General features: G+C 47.5%; 1 protein-coding gene across 1 annotated transcript in view; it reads right to left on the bottom strand.

Moving 5' to 3' along the window:
• LOC135899414 (putative sodium-dependent multivitamin transporter) overlaps positions 1-23,458 on the bottom strand; it is a 133,217-nt gene extending 109,759 nt beyond the window's left edge. Inside the window, exons 1-2 of the mRNA XM_065428660.2 lie at positions 23,400-23,458; positions 16,405-16,545 (exon numbers count right to left, since the gene is read on the bottom strand). Coding sequence (XP_065284732.2) covers positions 16,405-16,545; positions 23,400-23,458 — 200 coding nt within the window. The remainder of the gene's footprint in view (positions 1-16,404; positions 16,546-23,399) is intronic.
• Between the last annotated feature and the right edge of the window lie 1,383 nt (positions 23,459-24,841).

Genomic DNA, 24,841 nt, shown 5'->3' with positions numbered 1-24,841 from the left:
AACACTGTCGCCACGCACCGCATGGTGTATGTGTGAGTGGAAGCGCGCGATCGCAGCCGACTGACGCGGCTGTTCCTGGCTCGCGCGAGGGAGTAATGCCCCAACCACTGGCACCCGCTGGAAAGCTTCGGCGCGCGCCGAAGGGTCAAATGCGTCAACGCGTCGGTCGCAAACGCGCTGAAGCGGAACGTCGCGCAGCGATTATGCCTTCTGTCGATGCTTGAAGTTTGGCGACGCGCGGCGAAGCTGCGCCGGCGTGCACCAATGAGAGGCTGCGACGAGTCGCAGGCGTCAACCAATCGGAGGCTGCGGAGACTCCGCTACTAGGCCTGACATGGCCGCCCGTACCTGCCCGTACGAAGGCGACGGCACCAACGATCGTCCGAGTTCCTTGGGCGTACGACGCGCGCGACAGTGTTCCTGAAAAACAGTGTTGTAATAGTATGCCGACGACGACACGACCGACGACCGTGGGTTGTGGCAGTGCGACGTGGATCCGAAGCGACTTCGAACGACGCCGACTAATCCAACCTGCCCACTGGGTTCCGCCGGGCTCAGTGCGGTCGTCTGCTAAAACAGCGAACCGAATCACGATTACCGCAACATCCGTGCTTGTTGTGTGTGCATTTTGTTGTGCTCAAAACGAATGGAAACATGTTTACGAGTTCCGAAGTCTGGATAATTAGCCCTCGCCTATCGCCGATGTTGTTTACGTTACGCGTAGGCCTAGCGGGTCCATCGAGTTCGTAGCTGGCGAGTGAACGAACTCACCTGAGAAACTCTGTCGAAGGAAATGAATTTTCAGGTCCGTTTGGTGCTGCAGTGATTTAAAATATGGCACTCTTGACTTCGTGTGACCTGTGATGTGGTGAATGAACCGTGTGGAAGTTGGGTTTGTCAACCGCGGCGTGTTTCGTGTGGTGTCGGTTGACTCAAGTTTAACGGGCAAGCTCTGCGCTGTTTCCAGTGGTAAAGATAACTGCCGCCGAACTATTGGAAGTACTTACATAATCAGCCGTGCCGCCTGTTTCAGCTGACACTGCGCTCTTCTATTCGGCATGTGAATCCAGTGCAGTACAAGTTCACTGTACTCATTCACTAACTTCTTTCTAGTGCGTAAGTCTTTTAGGCTAGTTGGGCAGAAATCGCTCGTGTAGCAATCAAGAACACTAACGCACTGAAGCATACGTGACAACACAGTCATGTTTGAGTCAGTGTGTCGTTATAGTTGAGCACTGCAAAAAGAAATTATCTGTTTGCAACATGTGCCCTGTGTGCAGTGCATAGCAGGACCTGCATCATGCAAGACCTATGCATGTAGCAGCGTATATCACGATTGCTTCGATGCCCGCTTCATAATCAGCAAGTACTGAGTCAATGAAACTGTAATTGATTTTTTATCTCACTTTTTGCTTATGGAAAGTGTAGATGGTGTGAGTGCATTGTGGGGAAGGTGAAAAGGTGTCATCAGTGTTTTGTGCAGTCAGTATGCTTAAACTGCTGGAATCCCTTCAGCCTCTACTAAAATGTTTCTTGCTGCGATACTATAGATTGTAGTCAGGACAAAGATCTACTCAAAACCAAGTTACTAATGCATCTGCGCAGAATGTGTTTGATTAACAAGTTAACGCTTTCACAACAACAATATGCCGATGCACCAGCATGTGTGCTTACAATAAACACATTCCGTAAAGGTGAACGACTGGGCCTACAATATCAAACTTTGTAGTAGCACCGCAAAAGTGCTGCCATGCATATCAGCCACAACGAAACTGCTGCACGTCCAACCTTCTTCCTTGGAGGCACTTCTATAAAGACTGTTCGGGCCCTTCCCATTCTGGGTGTAGCATTTAGCTGTTCTCTCAACTTTTCCGCTTATGTCACCAGCACTGTATGTAAGCACCAGCCCTTTCTTGGGTTTGTGTCCCGTGTCTCCCTTCCCTGATGACCTAAGGTTTTCCGAGCACTCTACACTTCTATCATTCTGTCACGACTTGAGTACTGCTCATCAGTATAGTTCCCGTACCAAACTCGCGACGCTAACAAACTTAAGCTTGTTCAGCGCCGGACAATAGGCACCCTTTACTCCCGTCTTTTCGGTTGTCACAAGCTCATGCCAGCCTTCGAGGATTGCCTCAAACCTCTCAAGTAGCACACCCTGCAATACCAACGCAACATTGCACTAGTCTATACTGCAGGGTGTTTGATGTCTCTCTGGACAGCACTAATCTTTCTTCAGTTCGTCTGAACAAGTGTTCAGCACAGCCCGAGCCCTCATCACGCCTCTATGGCCCGACACCACAACTCCATGATTATATCTGGCATGCAGAGCTTTCTCTCCACCCCCCTGGCGGTTTGGATTCTCCTTCCTTGGAACCAGACTTCATTGGCACTCCTGTGTGTTGTGCACCTGTCAAATGTGTGCGTGTGTGCGGTGCTGTGTTATTGAGTAAGTGTGTGTGCACATGGAGGGGAAGGAAGTCTCTTCTGCATCCTGCAAATTCCTGCTTTAGATGGCTGGTTATCAGATGCTCTAACATACAGGCATCAGCCTTCTTTTCAGTCTAGTGTGTCAAGTTACCACTAAGATTATTATTATTATTATTATTATTATTATTATTATTATTATTATTATTATTATTATTATTATTATTATTATTAGAATCATCACTTTGACCAGATTGATTGTGTTGAAGCCAGTGTGACACATAATTCAAAATATTTCTGGGCCTTTGTGGGCTCTCTCTTCTAAAAGGAGTGTCAAAGATGTACGTCTTCATGAAAATAGTGGTGTTGTCTCGAACACTGCTGATGCCTTTGCAGAACATTTCTGTTTGCTATATGGTGTGAAATATGCTTCAAGTAACCTTCCTTTTCAGTCTGGCGCAGTGTATGCTAACAGTCAATGAAAACCTCATTTCCAAGTGTATGAAGTGCCTTAAATTTTGCCTTAAACTTTCCCTTTCTTGTGGTGTTGATGGTATTTCCTCCACAGAGCTTAACCCTTTGAGACACCGTCTACACAATTGGGCACAGCAGGAGCGTGCATCAATAGCAAAAGCACTGATGAAAGTAATGGTATTTAAGATGTGTTTCATACATTTGAAACACTTATTATTGGAACTGTACTGCAATTTTGAATAATGTGCAGAATGTTTTAGCAAAATGAGTGGGAAGGTAGACGGCTGGGTGTTGTTACTCTGTGTCAGTATGTTGTATGTAGCGGGTTCACTTCTTTCATTGTTTTTTACAATGTCGTGCACCAGGCATAATTGTCAAGTGGCTGGATAAGTGCTTTTCAAGCTTTTCAAAACACGAAATAGTACATGTTTTCATATTTTGTGTTCCTGTAGTGAGTTTTCGCATGGAGTCGAAATTTTCTAAACTTGACAAAACTCGCTAAACAATTGAAAATTCTTAACATTTGCTGCAGCTGTACACTTTCTACGATTCTGAGGATGCAAGAGATGTGGTGAAAGCAACTTTTCAATCAATGGGATAAAGTGGTGTCTGAAAGGGTTAAGACGTATGGAAGCATACTTGTTCCTCGTTCTCACAAGCATCTTCAATAGTTCCCTAAAGTCTAGTACCTTTTCTAGCACTCGAAAGGTAGCATGAACATTGCCCATGCAAAAATCAGGTGCTAGATGTGCAGTTACTAACTGCCGACCTACATCTATCCTCTTCAGTGCGTCAGGTGTTTGAATCTATATGGGATTCCTCGCTTTCTGTTAGTGCTAAGAGCATTTTAATAAATGAACAGCATGACTTTGTGTGCCGACATTTCAGGCTGTCAACAGTGTTCACCTCTGCATCGACTTCCAAAAAGACATTTTTTCACTCTCAAACTGATGCAGAAACAATAAGTACTCTTAAATGCTTCCAACACTATGGCATTAAGTTATATGCACAAAACGCACCATGTGAAATTTTGATACACCCTACGTGATGCTCCACTTCTTAGGGTCGATGAAATGAAAGATCTTGGTGTGTACTTCGACAAAATGCTAAGCTTCTCTTCACATAGATAATTACACAAGATGCTCTTCACGCTCTTGGAATTGCATGATTTCCACTCACCTGTTGTGTTTCGGAAATTCTGCTGTGTGCCTCAAACTACTAGAGTATGCTTCTGTAGGAGGGGGGTGCAATGAGCAAATCTAATTCTGACCTCATTGAACGCATCCAGAATAAATTGATATCTATCTTAAAGCACACTTTTGCCATTCTGGCGACCACAGTTGAGCCTTCTCAAGTATACTTCAACTCGCACCTATAGATTCAAGTCTTAATAAATCACACCTTTTGTTCCTGTATAAGGTGGTCCATGACATTATACATTCCTTAAAGCTTCTTGATCATATGCATTTGTTTGTGCCGCAATAGTATACCAGGTAGCATTCCACATTCGTTGCCTGGGCTTGTTACAAGATTGTGCTAATAAGACTCGACTCCAAAACATACTTCAGAGTTCATTTCCTGTGTTTTGTGTATCTGTAGATAATCATGTAGGATTAACTCCCTTTTACTTTTCCGCGTTTCCTTTGTTTCCTATTTGTTTCTCTATCTTCCATTTTTTTGTCTACTACATTCATGTTTTCTGTACATTTTGTCTCACATAGTGCTCGTTAAGTGCACCTGTACAAAGGCTCTCTAGCTGTTCCTGGGCACTACAATAAAACTTTGAATGATTGATTATTATCGTAGTATAAAATTGTGCTGTTTAAGTATGTACTAGTATACTATTTCAGTGCAGTAGTTTTTGTGCAATTAAAAAAAGGGCATGAATTAAGAAGAGAGAGAGAAAGTGATAAATGAAAGGTAGGGAGGGTAACCAGGACTGAGCCCGTTTGGCTACCCTACAGTGGGGAAAGGGAAAGGAGGACGGAAAGATTAAAAGAAAAGAAAGTCCACTGGGGATATCAGTCGGTCACTCAGTTTGGATCACAGACGCTGACTCAATCCGATATCTTGCAAATATCGCAGCAGCGCTTTTGTGGCCTTTTGTAGCTGCGACATGCGAGGGCATGGTCCCAAGATCTAGTTCAAGGTGAACGGCTTTCCATCTAGCTGATTGAGAGCTGTGCAGAGGTCTTGCCTTTCATCTTCAAAAGATGGGCAGTAGCACAGTAGGTGCTCTATGGTTTCCTCGACACCGCAGGCATTGCACTCGGCGCTATCAGCCATTCCAATCAAAAATGCATACGCATTAGTGAATGCGACGCCCAAGGGTAAGCGGCACAGCACTGTTTCCTCATTTTGCGGAAGACCTGGTAACAGCCGCAGTTGCATAGAGGGATCGGGGGAATGCAATCGATGTTGAGTGAATTCAGGTGTGTGCCACTTTTCCAATGTCAAAAGAGTGCTCTAGCTTGCCTAAGTGTTGGGCTGCGTCGGTCCACGATAAAGGTATAGAAATAAGGGTTGCTCCTTCGTGGGCTTTCCTAGCAGCTTCGTCAGCGAGGTCGTTGCCGGAGATACCGCAATGACCAGGCAGCCACTGAAACACGACGTCGTGTCCTTTCATGATCATGTGATGGTGCATTTCTCGTATCTTCGACACGAGTTGTTCACATGACCCGTGACGAAGAGATGACAGAAGACATTGTAAGGCCGCCTTTGAATCGCACAATATTGCCCACCGATTAGCCGGTTGGTTATTAATATAATCAACGGCACCTCGGAGGGCAACAAGCTTCGAACCGGTCGATGTTGTCAAGTAAGAAATCTTGTATTGGATGCTTAGTGATCGTGATGGTATAACCGCTGCGCTGGTGGAGCTGGTCTGAGTAGAAGAACCATCCGTATATATGTGGACTCAATCAAAGTAGAAAGTGTGCAAACAATCCAGAGCTGCTTGCTTCAAGGCCAAGGTAGGCAGGACGGTCTTCTTTTTTATCCCTGGAACCGTAAGACGCACTTGAGGTTGTTTTAAACACCACAAAGCTGAGGTTGAACATGCTGAGGGTCTGAAGCCCGATGGTAAGGAGGCACGATGGATGCTGACCTTGTTGGAGAAAGACGCCTGTAGTCGTCGTTCTGGCATGAATTAAGAAAGTGCAATAATATGCTGTGTGCCTGATCATATGCATTGTGCTATTAATTTCTTCTGAGTTTTAATAATGGCTGGCTACTGTATGTAGTGTTGTGCAATAAAATAATATGCCACAGCAATTATTGCGTGCCTTGCAGAACAAATTGAATATATATTTCTCAGTCAAAACATCATGGCAGGCTGAAAACAATAAACTGCAATTTTTCTTTTTGTAGTGACGAAGTGTGTAAATTGTGAAAATAACCTGTTTACATATTTCTGATACTATGCAAATGAGCTGCTCCCATACATTCGAATAAGTGCTTCAATAGTATGGCTTGGCAAAGGGCAACGAAAGACTCCTATCAAAACCCTCTAATTCTCAAGCTTGTATTATCTGACGGTATGTCATTTCATTAATGTAAAGAAAGGCAAACTTGATATGTGGAAACCAGTTACAATATAACATGGCACTTGCACTGTGAAAATGTTTTGTAGCAATACACTCAACGTGAAGGCCTCCGGATGCGGTGTTGATGCATCAAAACAACCTAGAATAATGGAGGTGCTCCATGGGCTAGATTTGGCAGAATCAAGAATTGGGGGGAGACAAGATACGAATTACATACATTTTAGCTATTCTAGTTTTTTTTTGTGAGTGCTACAGGTGTTTCAATTTCGCTTTGCTGATTTTCTCAGAACCCACTTTTTCACGTTTCTCTCGTGCACCAACAAGCATAATTATATTGACACGGATGCTTTATCTGTATCCGGTTACCGTATTTCACCGGCTAAAAAATGTTAAACGTTATCTCTCGGTGCAGGATGCGCCTGAACGTATCGCAAGTTTCGCGAATGCTATCGATGGTTCTGTCTTTTGTTGACGAACATTGCTAATCTGATTGCATACGCGACACAAATTGTGTTGTAGTTTCTGGAAGGCGCGCGGGCACCAGCGAATAGGCTGTAACTTTCGACGACTGACGTATGCAAACCGACGCGCTTGACCCGCAGATGAGATTTTCTACGATTGCCGACATTGCTCGCCGCTATCGTTGCGATTGAGCCGGCACTATTTATTTACCGTCACTACTACGTGGCAATATTTCCAACACAGATTTTTTTCAGTTATACATTGCACGCCCAATTCTTACATAGTTGGCTGTGCAATAAGCTACCAAAAAATGAAATGGTACAACAGTTTTTGATATATGGCATCGTCGTGCAGGTGTTTGCAAAGCGATCTTGCAGACAGACGACGCGCGTGCGCTGATGTCGATATTTTGTACACTATTGTTACTTCAAAAATAAAAACAAACTTGCGGCAGGTGTATATTCATTATTCAAACGTGTTTTTTATATCTAAAAGCACATACAGATCACTAACTTATTGTTTCAAGCTTAGTTTACAGCAGGCTGTCTTAGGCCGGACTTGGACGGATGAAGACGGAATAGTCCAGCAACAGTGCGCCGCAGCCGAGGAGCGAGCTTCGGCGCGCGTCTCCAGTGGTTGCGCGCCCTTTCCCTCCAGCCGAAGCGAAGCGACGCGTTCGCTTGCCAGCGCGCGCCGAAGCTTTCGGCGCGTGCCAGTGGTTGGGGCATAAGCCAGAGAGCAAACGCGCCGTCTTCCGTCGCGCGAAAGGCCCTGGGTGCAGGGGAGGGAGGGGACGGGATTGGACTGTGGCCGAAAATGCGTATATTGCGACCGGGCGCCAGGGGAACCGATGATTGCGGCTCAATCACGCGCGAAGCGAAGGAAAGTTGAGAGGCAACGCGGGAAAGAGAGAGAGGGGGAGGGCGGCTTCTACTCTGCCAGCAAATGCGTTCTGTGGGCGCAGGCGCGCGGTCGCGCGCACCCTATCTTGAATGCGATTTGCAGGCTGTTCATACGTCTGTGCATGCTGTGTTCTCACCGCTGTTTGCGTTTAAGCGATAGGCAGGACGAAGGTTACTTCGCGCTCTGCTGCTGCCGCGCTTGCGTAATCTGGTGAGCACTCGTGGTCAGAACGCCAGTGTTCTGATGTTCTGATGTTTCACGCCGTGCGCGTTATGTTTGTTGTTTGGCCAAGCTTTTCAAGTTCAAAATATCCAAGCATGCTTTAAGGTAATTACCGCCGGTCACATTCCTGTTTCACTATTCTTGCTGAAAATCTTTGTTTCCGGTAGGATCCGGCCATCGACGCGAGCTTACTTTAGCTGGGGCCGAATCTTATAACGGTTCGGAATACGAACCGTTCGCTTCGCCACTTACGTCACTTGATGTGCCACTCCCAAGCCGGCGGTGCAAGAAGGGGAGGACGCGACCAATAGATGAGAGGGTGCCACCTCTGAAGTGTACGTCACTATATGACGAGCTAATCGAGGAATTGCAGAATGCTTCTGCTTGCTAAACAAATGTAAAATATAAATTTAATATTATACGCCAAGTTCTGAAGTATAAACGTGTGGTGCCGGGCGTTTGCGCAATGCAGAAGTAATTAATTAATGTCATCCTTTTTATTCTCAGCCGACAGGCGGTAGCGCAAGCGTAAATGAGTTGGCAGAGCGCAGCGCTATGTCGTCTGCTACCAGGAGCTCGCAGGATGCACGCAACAGGAACGCACTGCCGGCACTTCTCAAGTAGCGAGTGCGACAAAACCGTGAACTGGTTCTTAGGGGCACCTTTACTAGCCGACTATATCAATTTTCCATCTTTTTTCGCCCTTTGTCATCGGCTCGGACATGACTCGCTCACCGCCGCGCTGCCGCTGTCCCTGCGATAAGCCCCACGGCGCGTCGCGTGATAAAAGCAATGGAACTTGAAATCGAACATTACGATACACGGGCCCTGCATTGCCTGCGCGAAGTCAAATCGAATAGTGTGGTGCTGACGGTGCGCGCTGTGCCGTAAAATTGAGTAACAAAGTGCGGCACTCCCGAACCAGAGAAAAAAAGGCAGCCAAATAAGAGATCTCCACAATATCTTCCCGTCCTGACTGTATAGTTTTATCAGCCGAACGATGGAAGTGCTGAACCAGCCTAGGTTGAACCCTTCTGACTGCTGAACGGTGATCTGCAAGCTATTCACGCTGGCGATAGCACTGAGAATTCGATCTCACCATGCAAATATCTCCTTGGCATTGGCTTTGAAGCTGAGGTCACGGGAAAGCTGACCCAGCCCTTCAACCAGCCAACACAGTAATTGCGAGAGCAACTTTGCGGACGGTGTCGGCAGCAGAGATCTAGGTCATTCCGATGAATGCTTCACGTCCGACCGACCTCTGGGAGCTGCAGGCCAGTGGCGATGAACCGTAGCGCGCAATATTCCTTCCTCTGCGTGGAATGGCCACTCGTACGCTTGCACCTGAGTCCCCTGCATTTGATAGCGTAGCCTGCAAAAGGTTTACTTAGAAAGCCAGTAAGGGCGGTGCAACTCATTATCCGTCACTTCGTCGAACGCGTATCGCGCTTCCAGCCGTGGTCGACACCGAAAGAGGAACGCCAAGCAGACGACGAAGGCAAGTAATAGCCTCCGAAGCAACCAACGCACGCGCGCGCGACGCCCGCTTGTCTCCGGGGTCGCGCGACCGGCGCGCGCGGCCAGGGTCACAAGCCAAATCCAAGCCACAGCAACGGAACCCAAAGCGGACTACCCCTTCGCCGGTTCCTACGACCGGTTCGCTTTGAAGATGATTCACAGATGCGTGACGTATTCGAAAATTGCGATACCGCCCCGCTGCCTCCGACGACCTGTGACGTAATAAAAATTTTGGCCAATCAGGTGAGGCCAAAGGAACGGTTCCCCAACCGAACCGTTATAAGATTCGGCCCCTGCTCGCCCGACGAGGAACTTGATTTGCTTTGGTGAGGCATGTATCGCTAATGCTTGCGCTCGTGCTGCTGGTCCCATGTTAATCCCTTGTTAATGTGGTCTCGGTTCATTTCGCGGAGCAGTCTGTACGAGCCATTTCTCATGAGAAGTGAAAAGATACCTTGCTGACTAATGCAATTAGTTGCAATGGCTCCAACATCTGCAATGGATAAGGCGTGATATAAATTAAATATTTATTGCAGCATGATATAAGGCAATCTGCACCTATGTAGTTCTTAAATTGTTAATATTGAGCAGATGTGTCTTTTGGCTGTTGTGCTGTAGGATTTTGTGTACTCTGGGAAGGAAACTGCTTTAGTGTTCTCGTGAAGCAGAGCACTGACCAGGACAACGTAGACACACATGAATACATGACACTCGCTGTGCATGTAAGATTCGATTTGTATTGGTCAGTGCGCCGCTTCATCAACACGGTATGGTTATTATTCACCAACTCGCCCAACTTTCCACATTACTGCGTTAGCTTTATAGTAATGCAGTTCTCTTCGTGCCATGCTATGATGTTATGTGACAAGAAATAGGCAGCACAAGTTACAGGCATCTCCGAATCACCATATAATAAAGGCGGGTATAGTTTGCCAAAAACTCCTTAGTTTGTGGTGTGCCTGAACCTAAAGCTGAGAGGCTATAAGGAGTCATAAGCTAGGCCACGTTGCTGAAGATTGGAAGAGGGTCTTCCTCGTTAGTATTGGGCCATGCTTATTGCTAATGCATGAGTTATTTCTGTGCTCGCAGTGCTGATGACACTCCCTGGGAGCCATCAAAGAGCACGCGAATTTGCAGCACCCATTTCGGTCGCAACTGCAAGAGTAACCTAAGTCAGCATCCATCATACATCCCTACCATCTTTTCACCTGTATGCAGAAAGAACGCACCAGATCGAGAGAGGGCGAAAAGTTATGACTGGCAGTGCGCAAGTATCATAACTTGTAGTGGTAGCACTCTTGCAGAATAATATATGCACACAATCACAGGAACGTTACCTTTGCAAACATATTGGGAGTAATTTCATTTCGACAACAAATTGGCGCACATACTGTCTCATTTCTATGCGATGCCGATGGGAGCGGCGTCTAACAGACCAATGGCAATCAGAGCAGTCTTCTCAGCAGTCCTCACCACCGGGACATGTGCTTTCGTACTGCAGCGACACAGCTCTTGAGCAGCAGCAAGACGCATGTGAAACAGATTCCAGAGGATGCCTCTCTGAAGTGACAGAACCGTCAACAAGCAGCCCACGGTATCTGCAGTCATCGAGTAGTATGACAACAGAAGTTCCTGTTGCCAGAGTGACTTATGTTGTTTTTGAAATAAAATTAGCTAAATTTGTGAGCTCGGTGCATACCTCTAACTCGACGTCGTATACGATCTTGTCGGACACCTGTGACACGCACTTGGCTTTCACTGTCACATCACCGTCCCCAATTTGTTCAATGCCGTCCACGTGCGGAAGCAGACCATCCCCTTTCGTGAGGTTGCCGCCACGAAATAAGCTGTCGGCGTAGGCTACCTTCTTTAAACTGCACTGCAATCTTTGCATCGCTGTTGCTCAAGCAGGCGATCTGCCGCCGTCGAAAACGGGGCGCCGTGAGCACGAGCAGCGTAGAAATGCGCGTACGAAACAAAGTAAACAAAGTGGAGACTGCGCCATGGCACGAAGGCGCTTCTCTACGTATTTCCGTTGGGGGCGTGGTCAGGAGGCGCAGTAGCGCTGCCTGACCATGGTTTTCTCGTCTATTGCTGACGCGTGCTGCCGAACGATTGCGAGACGTTTTAGATCGCACTTTGTGTGATTTACAGAATGTCCATTCATATAAGGTCGTCAGAGAAGCCTTTTGGTGCATCGGTAACTACAGTACGCGGATATATCTCTTGGGGGCGCAAACACGCGACGTGCATTATCAGCCGCGGTGTGTGTATGTTGTGTTGCGTATATCAGTTTTATTTCAAAGAAGAGAACCGACGTTTCTGTATTACCAGCATGGAATGGTAAATATGCTCACTATCCGATTGCTTGGCATAGGGACAAAAACATAATTAAGAGCGCATGTTCGTGTACGGCCAACCTAAGGCAACCACGAGACATCTAAGCGGCAGGCGCTATCAAATATTTGTGTTACACCGGCATCCGTTTGACGCAATTCAAGTCTAGTAGGCTTGAAATCACTATATGTCTGCGCTAGCCACCTGCATGTGAGAGGTCGATGGAGCTGCTCAACACGACGATCACTGCAGTTGGTGAACCAGCATGATACAGATAGTCATGCCGCACAACGTTTACAGATCTCTAAACGTTGATGCCACAAGCTTGGACCATGCGCTATGTAGAACAAATATATCTGTAATACAGCACCTACCACTGCTTAGGATGCTCGAGCAGTTCGTAAACGGTCGCTTTGCTGCACAAGTGTAGTTCACACAGTAAGGTATGCTGTTATTACTAAGCATAACTACATTATTCAAGGGCGGAAACCTTATCCACCGAACGAAGTGGACACGCAATGTTATCTGCAGCTAACAGTTTGAATACTTGACGAAGTATACAAGCACAGCTCCTATAGTAGCAGAACGGTACCCACGCTGTTACGATCGTCCAATATGTTTCATTGCTCCTTAACCACCGCTCAGAACTAGAGGATTATACTGCATTAAGGTCACATTAGTGAATGAAACTTTCAGAAATACAGAATTGATCTCCGAGGCTGATTGTAGGCTCAAACATGCGCGAACACATCGCGCTGCGTGCTCCGTCCGCCTCAACGTCAGCAGAAAGTCCGGCCATACCGACTTCAGCCACTTGAGTACGTCTCACAGAACCGTTTTTCACGTTGAAGGCGCCACGTCATACTAAACAGACCACACGAGCGCGAAAACAAACGCCAGAAACTATCGCCCAGCGTATATCGGCAATGCAAAACGGAGCGCTCGCCCAAGCTAGCATGCCGACTGCCCATAGATGGCGCCCCTGCGTAGCAACATGGTAGCACCCATGGAAAAACGGTCAACAGCAGTGGCTCTTTGCCGTGGACGATGTGGACACCGAGAGCCAGACGACGCGTTTCACATTCCGAATGACCATTTTTGACGGCATTTTCGCCTCTCGAAGAAAACGGTGTGGTTGTTCTGCAAGGAACTGGCGGGGGAGGTAGTAGCGGAGAGAGCAACAGGACTGTCGGTGGTGCAGGTGTTGTGTGCGTAGAGCTTATTCGCCACCGGGAGCTTCCAAGCGTCCATAGGGTGCGAGGAGACGGTCCGTGTGTCGCAGCCTACTGTGAGCGAGTGCGTACGACGCGTGGCAGAGGCTGTCGTAAACACAGGGGCCCACAAAAAGAGGGTCCATTTGCCGAAGATCGCCGACGAAAAGGCACCCCTGTGGCGCGCTGCTATTCCCAGCGTGATCGGATGCGTGGACGGCAGCCTTGTATCTATTAACTGAACCCAAGAGTGAGCGCAAGGCTGCATTCGCTTGCCGCAAGCGACACTACGCCCCCAACAGCACGTTCGCAAGGATACCTCACGCTTTCTGTGCAGATTCTTTTTTCAGGCACTTTCTCTGTTCATATATTTCCTCAGATCTGTGACGTCGACATGAGAATCCTGGCCGTTGACGCGATGCGACCGGGGTCCGACCAGGACTTTTTCCTCTGGCTGACGACGTGGCTGCGCCGGTGGTTCCAAGCGGGCCATAATGCAAAATATAAGTGAGGCGTGCAGACAGGACACAAGAGTAGAGAAGTGGACAACACGAACGCCGACTATCAACTGAAGGGAGCACTGAGGCGGAAAATGAAAGAAGACACAAAACTCATCTGCGCATGCTCAGGAATGTTAACACCACGTGTCAATCGGGTACACGTGCTGGTCTACGTGAGAGATAACTGTTAAGGCACTTAATCTCTTCTTTATGTAAAGTAATCGAAGGCTGACTCACGCACGCACTTCCACCATTATAGATATGCCATGCCTCTACCATAAGACGCGTATCTTCATTCTTATGCCTGCACAGTATCGCGCATTCATCTAACTCTGGCTTGCAGTTACAATCTCGGCAATGTAGCGAAAGATTAGAAGGCGATCCACCGGTTAACGACCTTTTATGCTCCATTAGCCTCTGATTGATACACCGTCCCGTTTACCCTACGTAGAACTGGCCACAGCTAAGGGGAATTTGATAAACCACACCCATACGACATTCAGTAAAACTGTTGTTCTTATTGTGCTTCACTGGACAAATATCTGTTCGTTTTTTGCCTTTAACCCGCTCCTTTTTATTCTGTACGGCAGCGCATATCTTACCTAGTTTATTGGGAGCAGTGAAAGCAACATTAACATCATATCTACTAGCAACTTTTTTAAGCCTGTGCGACACTGAATGAATATACGGAATAGCCACTACTCTTTTTTTGCGATTACTGCTCTCTGTAATTACGTCCGTCCCTCTCGAAACCGACTTCTTTAGGCGCTCAGCTACAGTGGCCACCACTACACTAGGATATGGATACACTAGGTTATGAATCCTTACCAACTAGCTCAGCTTTCTGTCGTTCCAAGCGGGCCACATCGCCAATCCCAGGTAATACCTCCTCGATGAGACGGAAAAAATTTTTTTTCGCGCAGTCCCGCCTCCGCAGCGAAGAGAACGCCATGTCCGCACCGACACAATCTTTTAACTGAATTAGAAGCACATGAGTGTGTGCTAGGAGTAGAGAAAATGAAAACATTTACTGCCACCATTGGCAATGTTAATGTTTAGGTTACAAGCATGTTATCAGGTGCCTGACAGGAGCAAACGAAAGGAACACGTATTAGTGCTGCTATTGTACCCAGTGCCTACCAAAATCAGAACAAATAAAAACACATACGTGCTCCTACTGTGTGACTCATAGCACGAAAAGTGATGATTTATCTTGGTCATGGTAGGCACCGTGTAGTGCGCTTGTATATTGATTAACAGTTTGTGTGTAGTACGGACATGCTCACTCATTGGGACTTTTACTTGGGACTCACAACCTATGAACTCTACTTTTGTTAAATGATGCTGTAACTTTCCTCAGTTGCCAACTTGCCTCTCGTCGAGGGCGTACTCAATGCAATATTTCCATCTTCGTGCGGGCGACAGTGGCTACTCGTTGGAGCCGTGGCTACGGACCTCAGTTTCCGGTCACCCTCCAGTGCAGACAGCCGAGGGGCAGTACAACACAGCACATGCCGCCATGCTTTCCGTGCTGTAGAGGTGGATCAGGCTCCTAAAGAGTGGTTTCCGCTGTCTGCAGTGGTACCGCCCCCTCCTCTACGAGCCGGAACGTGCAGCCAACATTGTCGCGGCATATGCTGTGTAGCACAACCTTCGCCTTTCTGAGGGTGACTAGAACCAGGCGATGACAGTGATGACGACAGCGGCAGCAGCAGTAGTAGTTAGCTCGACGGTGACGGCGACCCCATTCCACACGGACTGCCCCGAAACACGCAGTCTAGAATGCATTATTTGAGAGGGTGGGCTGCTCGACACACTTTTATTGGCATGTTTGGCACAACCCATGCGCTTTACATGCGTTACTTGAGGAATGCGCGGCAGCCGCTCCGACGTCAACAGCTGCGCCAGGATCGCTGGATGCATGCACACTGTTTTAGTGTCAGTAAGATTTGGTGGTCTAACAGATGCCAAATAATTGAATTGTACGTTTATTACCGTGAAATTGCTGACACATTTTCTATACTTGGTTTAGGTGATGTCTACGTAATGCAAAGCATTCATGATTTATCGAGAAATGTAAAAGTAAAGCTACATTTATAATATAACTGAAACAGTCTCTTAAGTGGTGAGATATAAGATTGAAAGTAAGCTAAAAACAAGTGAGTTTTCAAAGTGTATGCCATGATTTGCTTGTTGGTTCTGTTGTCACCCACATGCCCTGTGTGCAACGCATGTAGCCTGCAGTTTTGTAACTTCTATTCTACCTCGTATCGCTGAGAGTTCTCTTGTCCCCTTGCCCAATGATGGACAGCAGTGCCTGTCTATATTTGCGCAGAGAAACTCAAAAATGCCAGATTTCAGAGTGCACGTCACACCTTCCGCTCCGTTGATCGTGCTGTTACATGCGCACCTTCTAGGTCCTCCACCATTGCTTCTAGCAAAATGTATTTGCACAGCTTAAGCTATATCCCGATACTAAAATTTCATGGATTTCCAGCTCCTTGAAGAAATAGAATATATTGAGGGAAGAAGACAAAAGAACAGTGCTGGACCTATCAGACTCCTATTTGTATTGGTCTTTCTTCCATTCATTTTTCGTATTTCTTTAAAGGTCTGGAAGTGCATGAAATGTCGCTATTCCCGCTATGCCAGCTGTCCGCTTTAAGTCGTGATACTAACCGTTTGTACGATAAGCCAGGTAACAGCATGTTTCTCAAGGTAAGCGGTTGGCTTTGCGTCACTAAAACATTTGAGATGCAAGAATTCGCGAGACAACCGAGTAAGATTGTTTAAAATGGAATTCACCTTCGCGCACTATCGAAGTTACTCGCAGCCAGAAACCTTTGGGCGACTATCTGGTCCAGGCCATCACGCACCAAGTGGAATGGCACTGTGCCAACTGCGTGTGCCCACACGGTCTCGTCATTGCTGAAGTCCGCTTCAAACCTAGTAAAATGAGAGCACAGGGAAAGGGCAGCTACTTTGATTAGTGAACCAATGATCTCAATTTGCGCCTTCCGCCACGCAATATCATCCCGCACCCCCATTGTTTTACATGCACAGGCAATCTAGCCTTTTACAATTCAATATTGTGATAGCGGCGACCAACCGGAGATATGGATTGCGCAACTATGCTTTCTTTTCCATTCAGCCTACTTTTCGAATAAAGTGCGGCATTATAATAGAAGTTACGAATGCGGGCCCATCTCACCCCCGCTCAACGTAAACAATCCTTCCTATAATCCCAAGTTGCCTTCGTGTTGCCCCGATCAACATCGGCCTTCCACGTGTACTGCGTTCGTGACTCAAATATCGTATTTATTCATGTTCATTTGAATGGTGCAATTATCCACATATCAGCGTACTTTATGTTGCCCAAGTTCCCGCATTGTTACCACTGCTAAAGTGCGGGAAATATATGTGCTACTTTCCGGTAATATCAATACATATCGTTAGATAAAATGTGTGGAAATTTTGCTTATCAAATTCAACCGAGGCTAATCGGTACAGTGAAGTGGCGCTCGTGGTAAAAATGTTTTGTTCGCTATTACGAGTACGACCTCCCTTATCGGTACTTACCTTATGGGGAGTAATGGAAAGGGGATGTCATTATATCGATGGGTTCCACTTAACAGTGTAGGAACATGGTGGAACGTAGAGACTCTGCTTATTGCGTTGCATTCCTTTATGCTGACGTCATAATCTCATTAGCGCATGTAAACTTCCGGCACACTGAAAAAATGTTTTCCTATATTTGGTATCTGTCGGTCACTCTAATAGACCACGGTTAACCAATAAACACCATAAATCAGATGCCCAGCTCCACTTGTTCCTAATTTAGGCTGTGCTATCATTCAGATCGCTTTCTTTTGGAATACTTGCTGCCGTCTTGTTGTCTTGAAGTTACCTCGAGGAATTTCTGTTTTGGAGTTTGGTACAATGCATTTACCTTCCCCTAAAGCTTCTTTGTTATCCTCCACGCAAGGAGCTGTGCACGGTGTGTAGCTAAAGGTAAAATACTTTGTTAACGTATTCACACACATCTTGTCTGTTTCACCTTCCGCTCAACAAAACTACTTTAACAGCGGATGCCGCGAACTGCCCAAACTATTAAAGAAATGTTATAAAGCGACAAAGGCGCAAAACACCAAGCAAAGTACGGCGAAAGGAAAGTACGCCTGTCTTTTTCTTAGTATTTTGCACCTTTTTCAGCGTTTGAAGCATGTACTAACTTGTACATGCTTCGAATGGAATGATTTCAATATACGGATCAGTATTCATATACCAACTAGCCCAACAACAAGTTCAGAAACTTGCACAAATTCTAACATCGAGTTTGTTGTGCCATGATACTGCGGTCACGAAGCATCGACCATGGTGCGGGTGGTTGCCGTTTAACAATGGTCCGATTGGTGTGCAATGAAAAAGTTTTACAGAAACCATCGACAATGATTGTCCATGTAAGCTAACAGGCGGAACAATTGAACGAGATAGCAGACGACCGAAGGAAAGAGCAACACCTCTCTAATTTTCTTCCTTCCCGCCTCTCCCGGCATATGTGTTGCGCGAAAACTCACACGCACAAATCCCCCTCTCCCACTTGCCCCAGCCTTCCTCGTTACTGTCCTGCTAGTAACAGCGCAAAATATAGACAAGGGACGAGACGAGCAGCGCTTGTGGTGTCTTCTTGTCTCGTCCCTTGTCTATATTTTGCGCTGTTACTAGCAGGATGGAAAACCAACAAGCCCAAGCTGCTATTCTCGTTACTGTGTTCCAGGAGAGCAGGCGCCTTTTCCGTCGGCGCCTTTGTATTGCAAGTCGCACCACCGATTGTGAATTGCCGCCGGCCATCTGCCACCGCCAACTACGAAAAGGGGCGAAAAAGGCAAAGGAAGCCGTTCTCCTTAAAAAGATATCCCGCTTCAGCCCTTCCTATTGATGCTGGCATGGTGTTAGACAGACTAAAATTTCGTGCGCCTTTCACTAATTACAAGCTATGTAACAAAATATGTTTAGATAAATAATTGAAAACACATTGCCGCCACTTTGCACCAGCTCCTGAAAAATTTGCCATGTTAAAACTAGAGATAAGCCAATGGGACGACCGCCTGCAGCAATACTGTGTAAGCAACAGACATTTTAAAGTGGTTGGTGATTTATTTACTGCGTTGGCGTGGTTTAGCGTGGGTAATCTCTTGCCAGATATATTTGCGGATATAGACCTTTCAATAGGGGGAAAAGAAAAGCGCGCCACTAGCCTTTCTTTCTGTCGGCTTGTGCGAGCCGGCGTGGCGATTCGTGTATGTGTCGCTATCGCGTCGTGCGGAACACTTTGGAGAGGCGATTTGAAGATTCTCGTTTTCCGAGAAATTTACGTGATGTTTCATACAAGCTCATCGGGGAACCACTGCACGCCTTTGGCTGCACCAGTAGCTGCAGTACACTTAAATGTCTCTTGATTGCGATAATCTACCGCGGTGTTTGTAGGTGCTGTCCACTGGTTAGGTTATCGGTTTTCTTTGGACAAAAAACAGTGGCGTCTGTGAACTGCCAGCGTGAAGCGTAAGACATTCTCACTGCGTAATCCCTTGCTCAAGGAGCCTGTGCTTGTGAACAAGAGTGAACAATGCTTGTGAACGGCTAACCTAATGCAACCACGAAACACCTAAGCACCCATGGCTTTAGAATGTTTGTGTGTGCCACAGGCATCATCTTAAGCATTTCAAGCCTATTGTGCTATCTGTGCCTGCAGTATGAGGCTCATAGCGTGTTCCAACAAAGAGATCACTGGTCTTGCTAAGCAAGCGTGGTACATACACACTTTCTTCTTCGACAATGCCCCTACCCAGTTAAGCACGAGTATCCAGAGATTACACAAAAAGAATGCGACGTATGTTTGTGAGGACACCATTTCCGTAAAGCTGGGGAGTCGCGGAGGGAGGCCAGAAAAAGACAGAAGAAAATAAAATCGGGCTTCATCTCATTCTAGCTGGAAAAGCTTAATCACCTTTGGATAAAGTGGCCAAACGGCTTATTTGTCACCGCCTTTCCCGAAAATAAATGCGGTTTAACGCCACAAGAAGGCCTCGCATGGTGACGATGCATGCTTGGCGAACGTGCTATACAAAAGGTTCCGCTACGTTAGCCAGGTTGTTCTAGATAAACAATCAAAAAAAGATTTATAAAAGGCGGTGCAAGGTAAAATTATAAATTATAAGATGTGTTGTGAGAGGTGTGACGTCCAAACACCGTAGATCTTTTGATTGTATCTCGAACCGTGTTCATTATATTTTTATTTCTAGCAGCTTGGCTAACGTTTGCTGGGAATCCTATAGAACAAACGCATTTATAACACATCTGCTACTACTGCTTGGGACTCCCGCGCTGTCCGCAGTCCGCAGCTCGTTATTTGACAAGTGTGATTCGCACTGTACCGTTGACTGGTATAACTAACAGGCACAATTTTTTATTTGCGTGCAGAAAACACGTCCAACAAACAAGCTAATTGCACAATGTATCGACAGAGAGCAATCGAACGCTCGTCGAACAAGGCAGAGCTTATCGCGTAGCAGAAGAGCACCCACGTTGTTACAACCATCAAATATCTTTTTTTTAATCATGGATATCAAACCACAGTATTGATCCACAGCGTCGTTGCAGTAAGAGTGTATTGGCGAAACAACTTTTTTAGAAATACCCAACTGATCTATGGGCCTCATGGTAGGCTCAAACATGCGCGCATTTAGCACAGGGTGTTGCGTCTATTTCTCCGGCAACAATAGAAATGTTGACCATGCCAATATAAATCGCTTCAATGGGACTTACAGAAGATTTTTAAGGCGGTGAAAGCCACGTTATACCAAGTCGACCACATGTGCGCGTGTACAACCCCCGGCAGCTGACGTTAGAGCGTATATCTGACATATAACACGGAGCTTCCACCCAAGCTATAATGCGATCGTCGCCACACTGACGCTAGACTAGGACAGCGCCTACGTGCACCATGAACACCGGCATAAATAGGCATTTTTGTTGGGACATTAGATTAGAAGTGGGCGAGTATCGTTGCTGATTGCAAATGTACGATGAGACTAGACAAGGCGGCAGGTTGTCGAGGTCCCCGTGGGAAGGTTACGCTGTCCTTCGCAAAGTCAGTGGGACGCCGAGGAAAGGCGGCAAACCCTCGGAGGAATCGTTGGAACTAAGAGCACAGCGCAAAAATATTGCGAATCTTGCGGAAAGACTTCGACGGAACAAGCTTGTATGGGTCAGGTTGTACTCCCTAAGCGGGGACAAGATGACCCAAGAGTGTAATCTAGCAGCGGTCAAAATGACATTTAGATGAGTTATGTTGCAGGCTGGCGTAACAAAAAACATGAAGTATGGTAGAGAGACATGCAACGTGAGTGTCAAATGTTTGTGAAAAGTCGATAACGTCGTCGAATTAGCACACACACGTGGACCAGTTAAAACCCCGAAGCATGAAGTCCATCATATTCTGAAACCTGACCGGCACGATACATAACCCAGAGGGGACAATCCCGGCCACGGCGGCCGCGTTTCTATGGAGGCGAAATGCGAAAGCACAAGTATACTAGAACCCCAGGTGGTCCACATTATTCCGAGATCCCTCACTACGACATGCCTCATAGTCCGTTCGTGGTTTTGGCATGTAAAACTCCATGACTTTATCCAAACAGGGCCACATTGAACTGGAAAGGACCATCGGATGCTATAAATGCGGTCATTTCTTTGTTCATATCGTCGACAGCGACCTGACAGTATGAGGTCAATAGAGCAATAGCTGGCACCGCAGACAGTCAAGCACGTCGTCAATTCGTGGCAACGGGTACACGTCTTTCTTTGTAACTTTCTTCATATGGAGGTAATCCACATGGAAGCGCCATGTCCGGTTCTCCATCAACAATATCGGCCAGGCATGAAAACGCAGCAGGCATGCCGATCCATCAAACTTTTCTTGTGCTTTCTGGTGCAGATGTGATCACCCAGAACATTTTGCACGCTTGTATTTAAATAAGCGCCTGATGTTTCGCGGAATCTGCTAGGCATGTGCCTCACTCTTTCGCAGCGCTGCCAGCTTCGGATGCCCATGCCATCGCCTTTCTTCAAATGCACTCCTATCAATGCCAGCTGCAGCAACGCTGTGATGAAGCCCTATTCCATCACTCTTTAAGCGCGGATTGTCTGCATGTTCCTTCAATTGGGATGAGAAGGTGACAGGCACATGAATCCGTCAACTTTTTTGCTTATTCTGGTGTAGCCTAATATTCTATCACTGTAAGCATACGATCAATATAACCTCACTGCTGTTTCTATGCCCGCATGTTTTTTTAACGCTTTATGCGAGTGCTACGATGTTACAAAAACGCAGCTTGCGGCTAGAGATATTGAGCTAAACCCAGGTCAGACAAGTGATGACCAAAAGAAAATGGCGCGACAAGCATGCGACGCCCCCTCCGGCATAATCTTCGGTGGCCTGCCAGGTTTGGTTGGCAAGATTGTTCTCCGCACCAAATAAACACCCGCGAGCACAGCTGATTGGCGGAGAGTCATCGCTGACCATTACCATGCTACGGAGCGTCACTCTAACGGTGGTTGGCTCGAGCCCCCCGTCGTTCACGAACCCGGGCGCATCTTGACAAACGGTAATACTGTGGCCCTCCTCAAATTCTAAAGGTCTAGATACATAAAACACCGCCAAGCTTGTTGCTCAGCTTAGCTAATTGGAAGAAATTCAACTGAATTTGTAAAACAGTTAACTGATAACAATGATCATCTCACTGCCGTCGAGGAAAAAAATGGTTTCTTTAGAAGGTTGTGCTGGAGTCGGCAGCTTCGCTGTTTTATCAACTGCTTCGCACGATGAACCAGCTGCAATCAGTCGAATTTTAGATGACTCTGAAGGACTGTCACCATCCTGAAATTTACTTTTTGCAGGCTGGCAGACGAACAGTCTGAATCGAGGGTAGAATTAAAGAGAATCTTACCTGACGTACTGACGTCCACGCTTAATTTGCAGTTCTCGAACGAGTCTATTTCTAGAGCTCACAGACTTGATAGACATCCGGCAAATAAACGCCGTCCCACTGTCGCCAATTTTCGAGCTTAAAAGTGAAATATACACTTTTTATAGAAATAAAAATGCAATACAGTTCGATCAAAACTGAATACAGCTGGCTTTGGTGTTTCAGACGATTAGTGCATTACCACTAGCGCATCTAGGAAACTACTGAGAGAATTTCGGAAAGCCAGCGGTCAGCACTTTCCGGTCGCTACCATAAGCTCCATGTATTCGAGCACTTATTTAGTGTGGCATTGTTTAAATCATGCAATACACGTGCCGTCGTCATACATTGTGTATTGTGTGTGCTCTGCGCTGTTGCAATTACCTCATGCACACCTCCACCTCTTCCCATTAGGTACTGGTGCAACAAAGTGGGCCACGCGGTCATAGCGCGTACCAGTCAGGACATCACCAGACTTTGGGATTCTATGTTGAACAGGCCCTCTATGCTTATTGTCCCATTGCATCTGATAGCTTTGTGCAATTTGCCTGCGGAATTCCACCAGCGTGACGTTGAATCCTGTGCTACGAATTAGGGCCCAATCGTTGCTGATAGATACATCACAAAGTCAAGTGAAAATCGGCCACCACCCCTTTTTGCCACGTGGCGAGCATATACATACGACCAGGAAAGACATGGGACTCCTCCATCCTTGACCAGCTGGCTTTACGCCTCGGGAGGCAAGCAGTCCTGTGTGGCGATTTCAATGCCCACCACACAGACTGGGCAAGTCGCCGCTGCTCCAGCCGAGGCCGAAGCCTCCGCGACGCCATCAGCAGAGCCGGAATGGTGATCTTGAACAGCGGAGGACCCACCTATGTCCGCCGAGGGGTGAACTCAGCCATCGATCTCTCCCTCACCACAGAACAGTGCTTCTACTCCTGGGACACAACTCTGAACACTTGGGGCTCGGACCACTTCCCCATTGTGATCACCGCTGTACATGGAAGGAAGCCAAAGACCAGAACTTTCCACGTCATAGACTGGTCTCTGTTTAGGAAGCATTGCAGTGAGGAGGCCGATCGCTGTGACTTTCTAGATGCCATCGCGGAGTGTGCCCAGGCGGCTACCATTCAGTGCTCTGCACCACTGGACACCCCTGCCCCGGATCTCCGCCTACTCAATCTCCGCGCCTCCAGGCGCCGCACGGAGCGCAGAGCGCTTCGGACAGGGAAGGCAGAACACTGGACTGAATACAGACGGGTGGATGCTTGCTGTAGAAGACAGGCCCGGCGCAGGAGGAATCAGAGCTGGGTGAGCCTGTGCTCCAGCATCAAGGACCCTTCAAGGGGCCCCCTAGCCTGGCGACTACTCAAGTCCCTCACCGGCAAGAGGACGAGCCGTCAACGCGTCCTCGCTGTGGCCATCTCGCTAGGAATCAGCGAAGAGGCACTTGCAGAACTTCTGGCGGACCGGTTTGCCCCTCCCGTGCCACAAAGTGCAGGGATCTTACCGGTCAGACACCCCTCTGGTCAGCTACCCACCTGTCTACACAGCATCCACCCTGTTTGTACGTCCAGCCAGGTCGCTGCCCTCTGCAAAGAGCCACTTGCCCTGCACGAGCTCCAGGCGGCTCTGAGGAGAGGGAAACGCCGCAGCGCACTCGGAGCAGACGGTGTAACGCCACAGATGCTCCGTAACCTGGGCACCAGTGAGCAACAGCGCCTGCTCGAGTGCTTCAATGAGATCTGGCAGTCAGGGCAGGTGCCAGAGGCATGGCGCACAGCCATTGTGGCACCCATCGTTAAGGCCAGAAAACCGGCTAGGGAACTGTCATCCTATCGACCGGTCTCTCTCACCTCCGCAGCCTGCAAGGTGATAGAGGCCATAGCCCTGGCATGACTGGACTGGGTGGCCCGTGCTCGCGGCTTCCTGGCAGACCAACAGACGGGCTTCCGGCGGCGGCGGTGCACTGCGGACTCCATCGCTGACATGGTGTCCACCCTGGAGGACGCCAAGGCCGGCGGGGACCTCGTGATGCTCTTGCTGATCGACGTACAGGGTGCCTTCAACAGCCTCCCTCACGCAGTTGTCCAGCAGGGCCTGGACCTCCTCGGCATCTGCGGCAACCTGCGGGAGTTCCTCTCGTCGTTCCTGAACAACCGCACCCTCAGGGTACGTGTGGGTCAATCGAAGAGCACCCCCCGTCCAGTCAC

The sequence above is a fragment of the Dermacentor albipictus genome, chromosome 6, assembly GCF_038994185.2.
Source record: "Dermacentor albipictus isolate Rhodes 1998 colony chromosome 6, USDA_Dalb.pri_finalv2, whole genome shotgun sequence".
Classification (NCBI taxonomy): domain Eukaryota; kingdom Metazoa; phylum Arthropoda; class Arachnida; order Ixodida; family Ixodidae; genus Dermacentor; species Dermacentor albipictus.
Note: the sequence above shows the minus strand (reverse complement) of the source record. Positions and strands in the feature narration are given on the sequence as shown.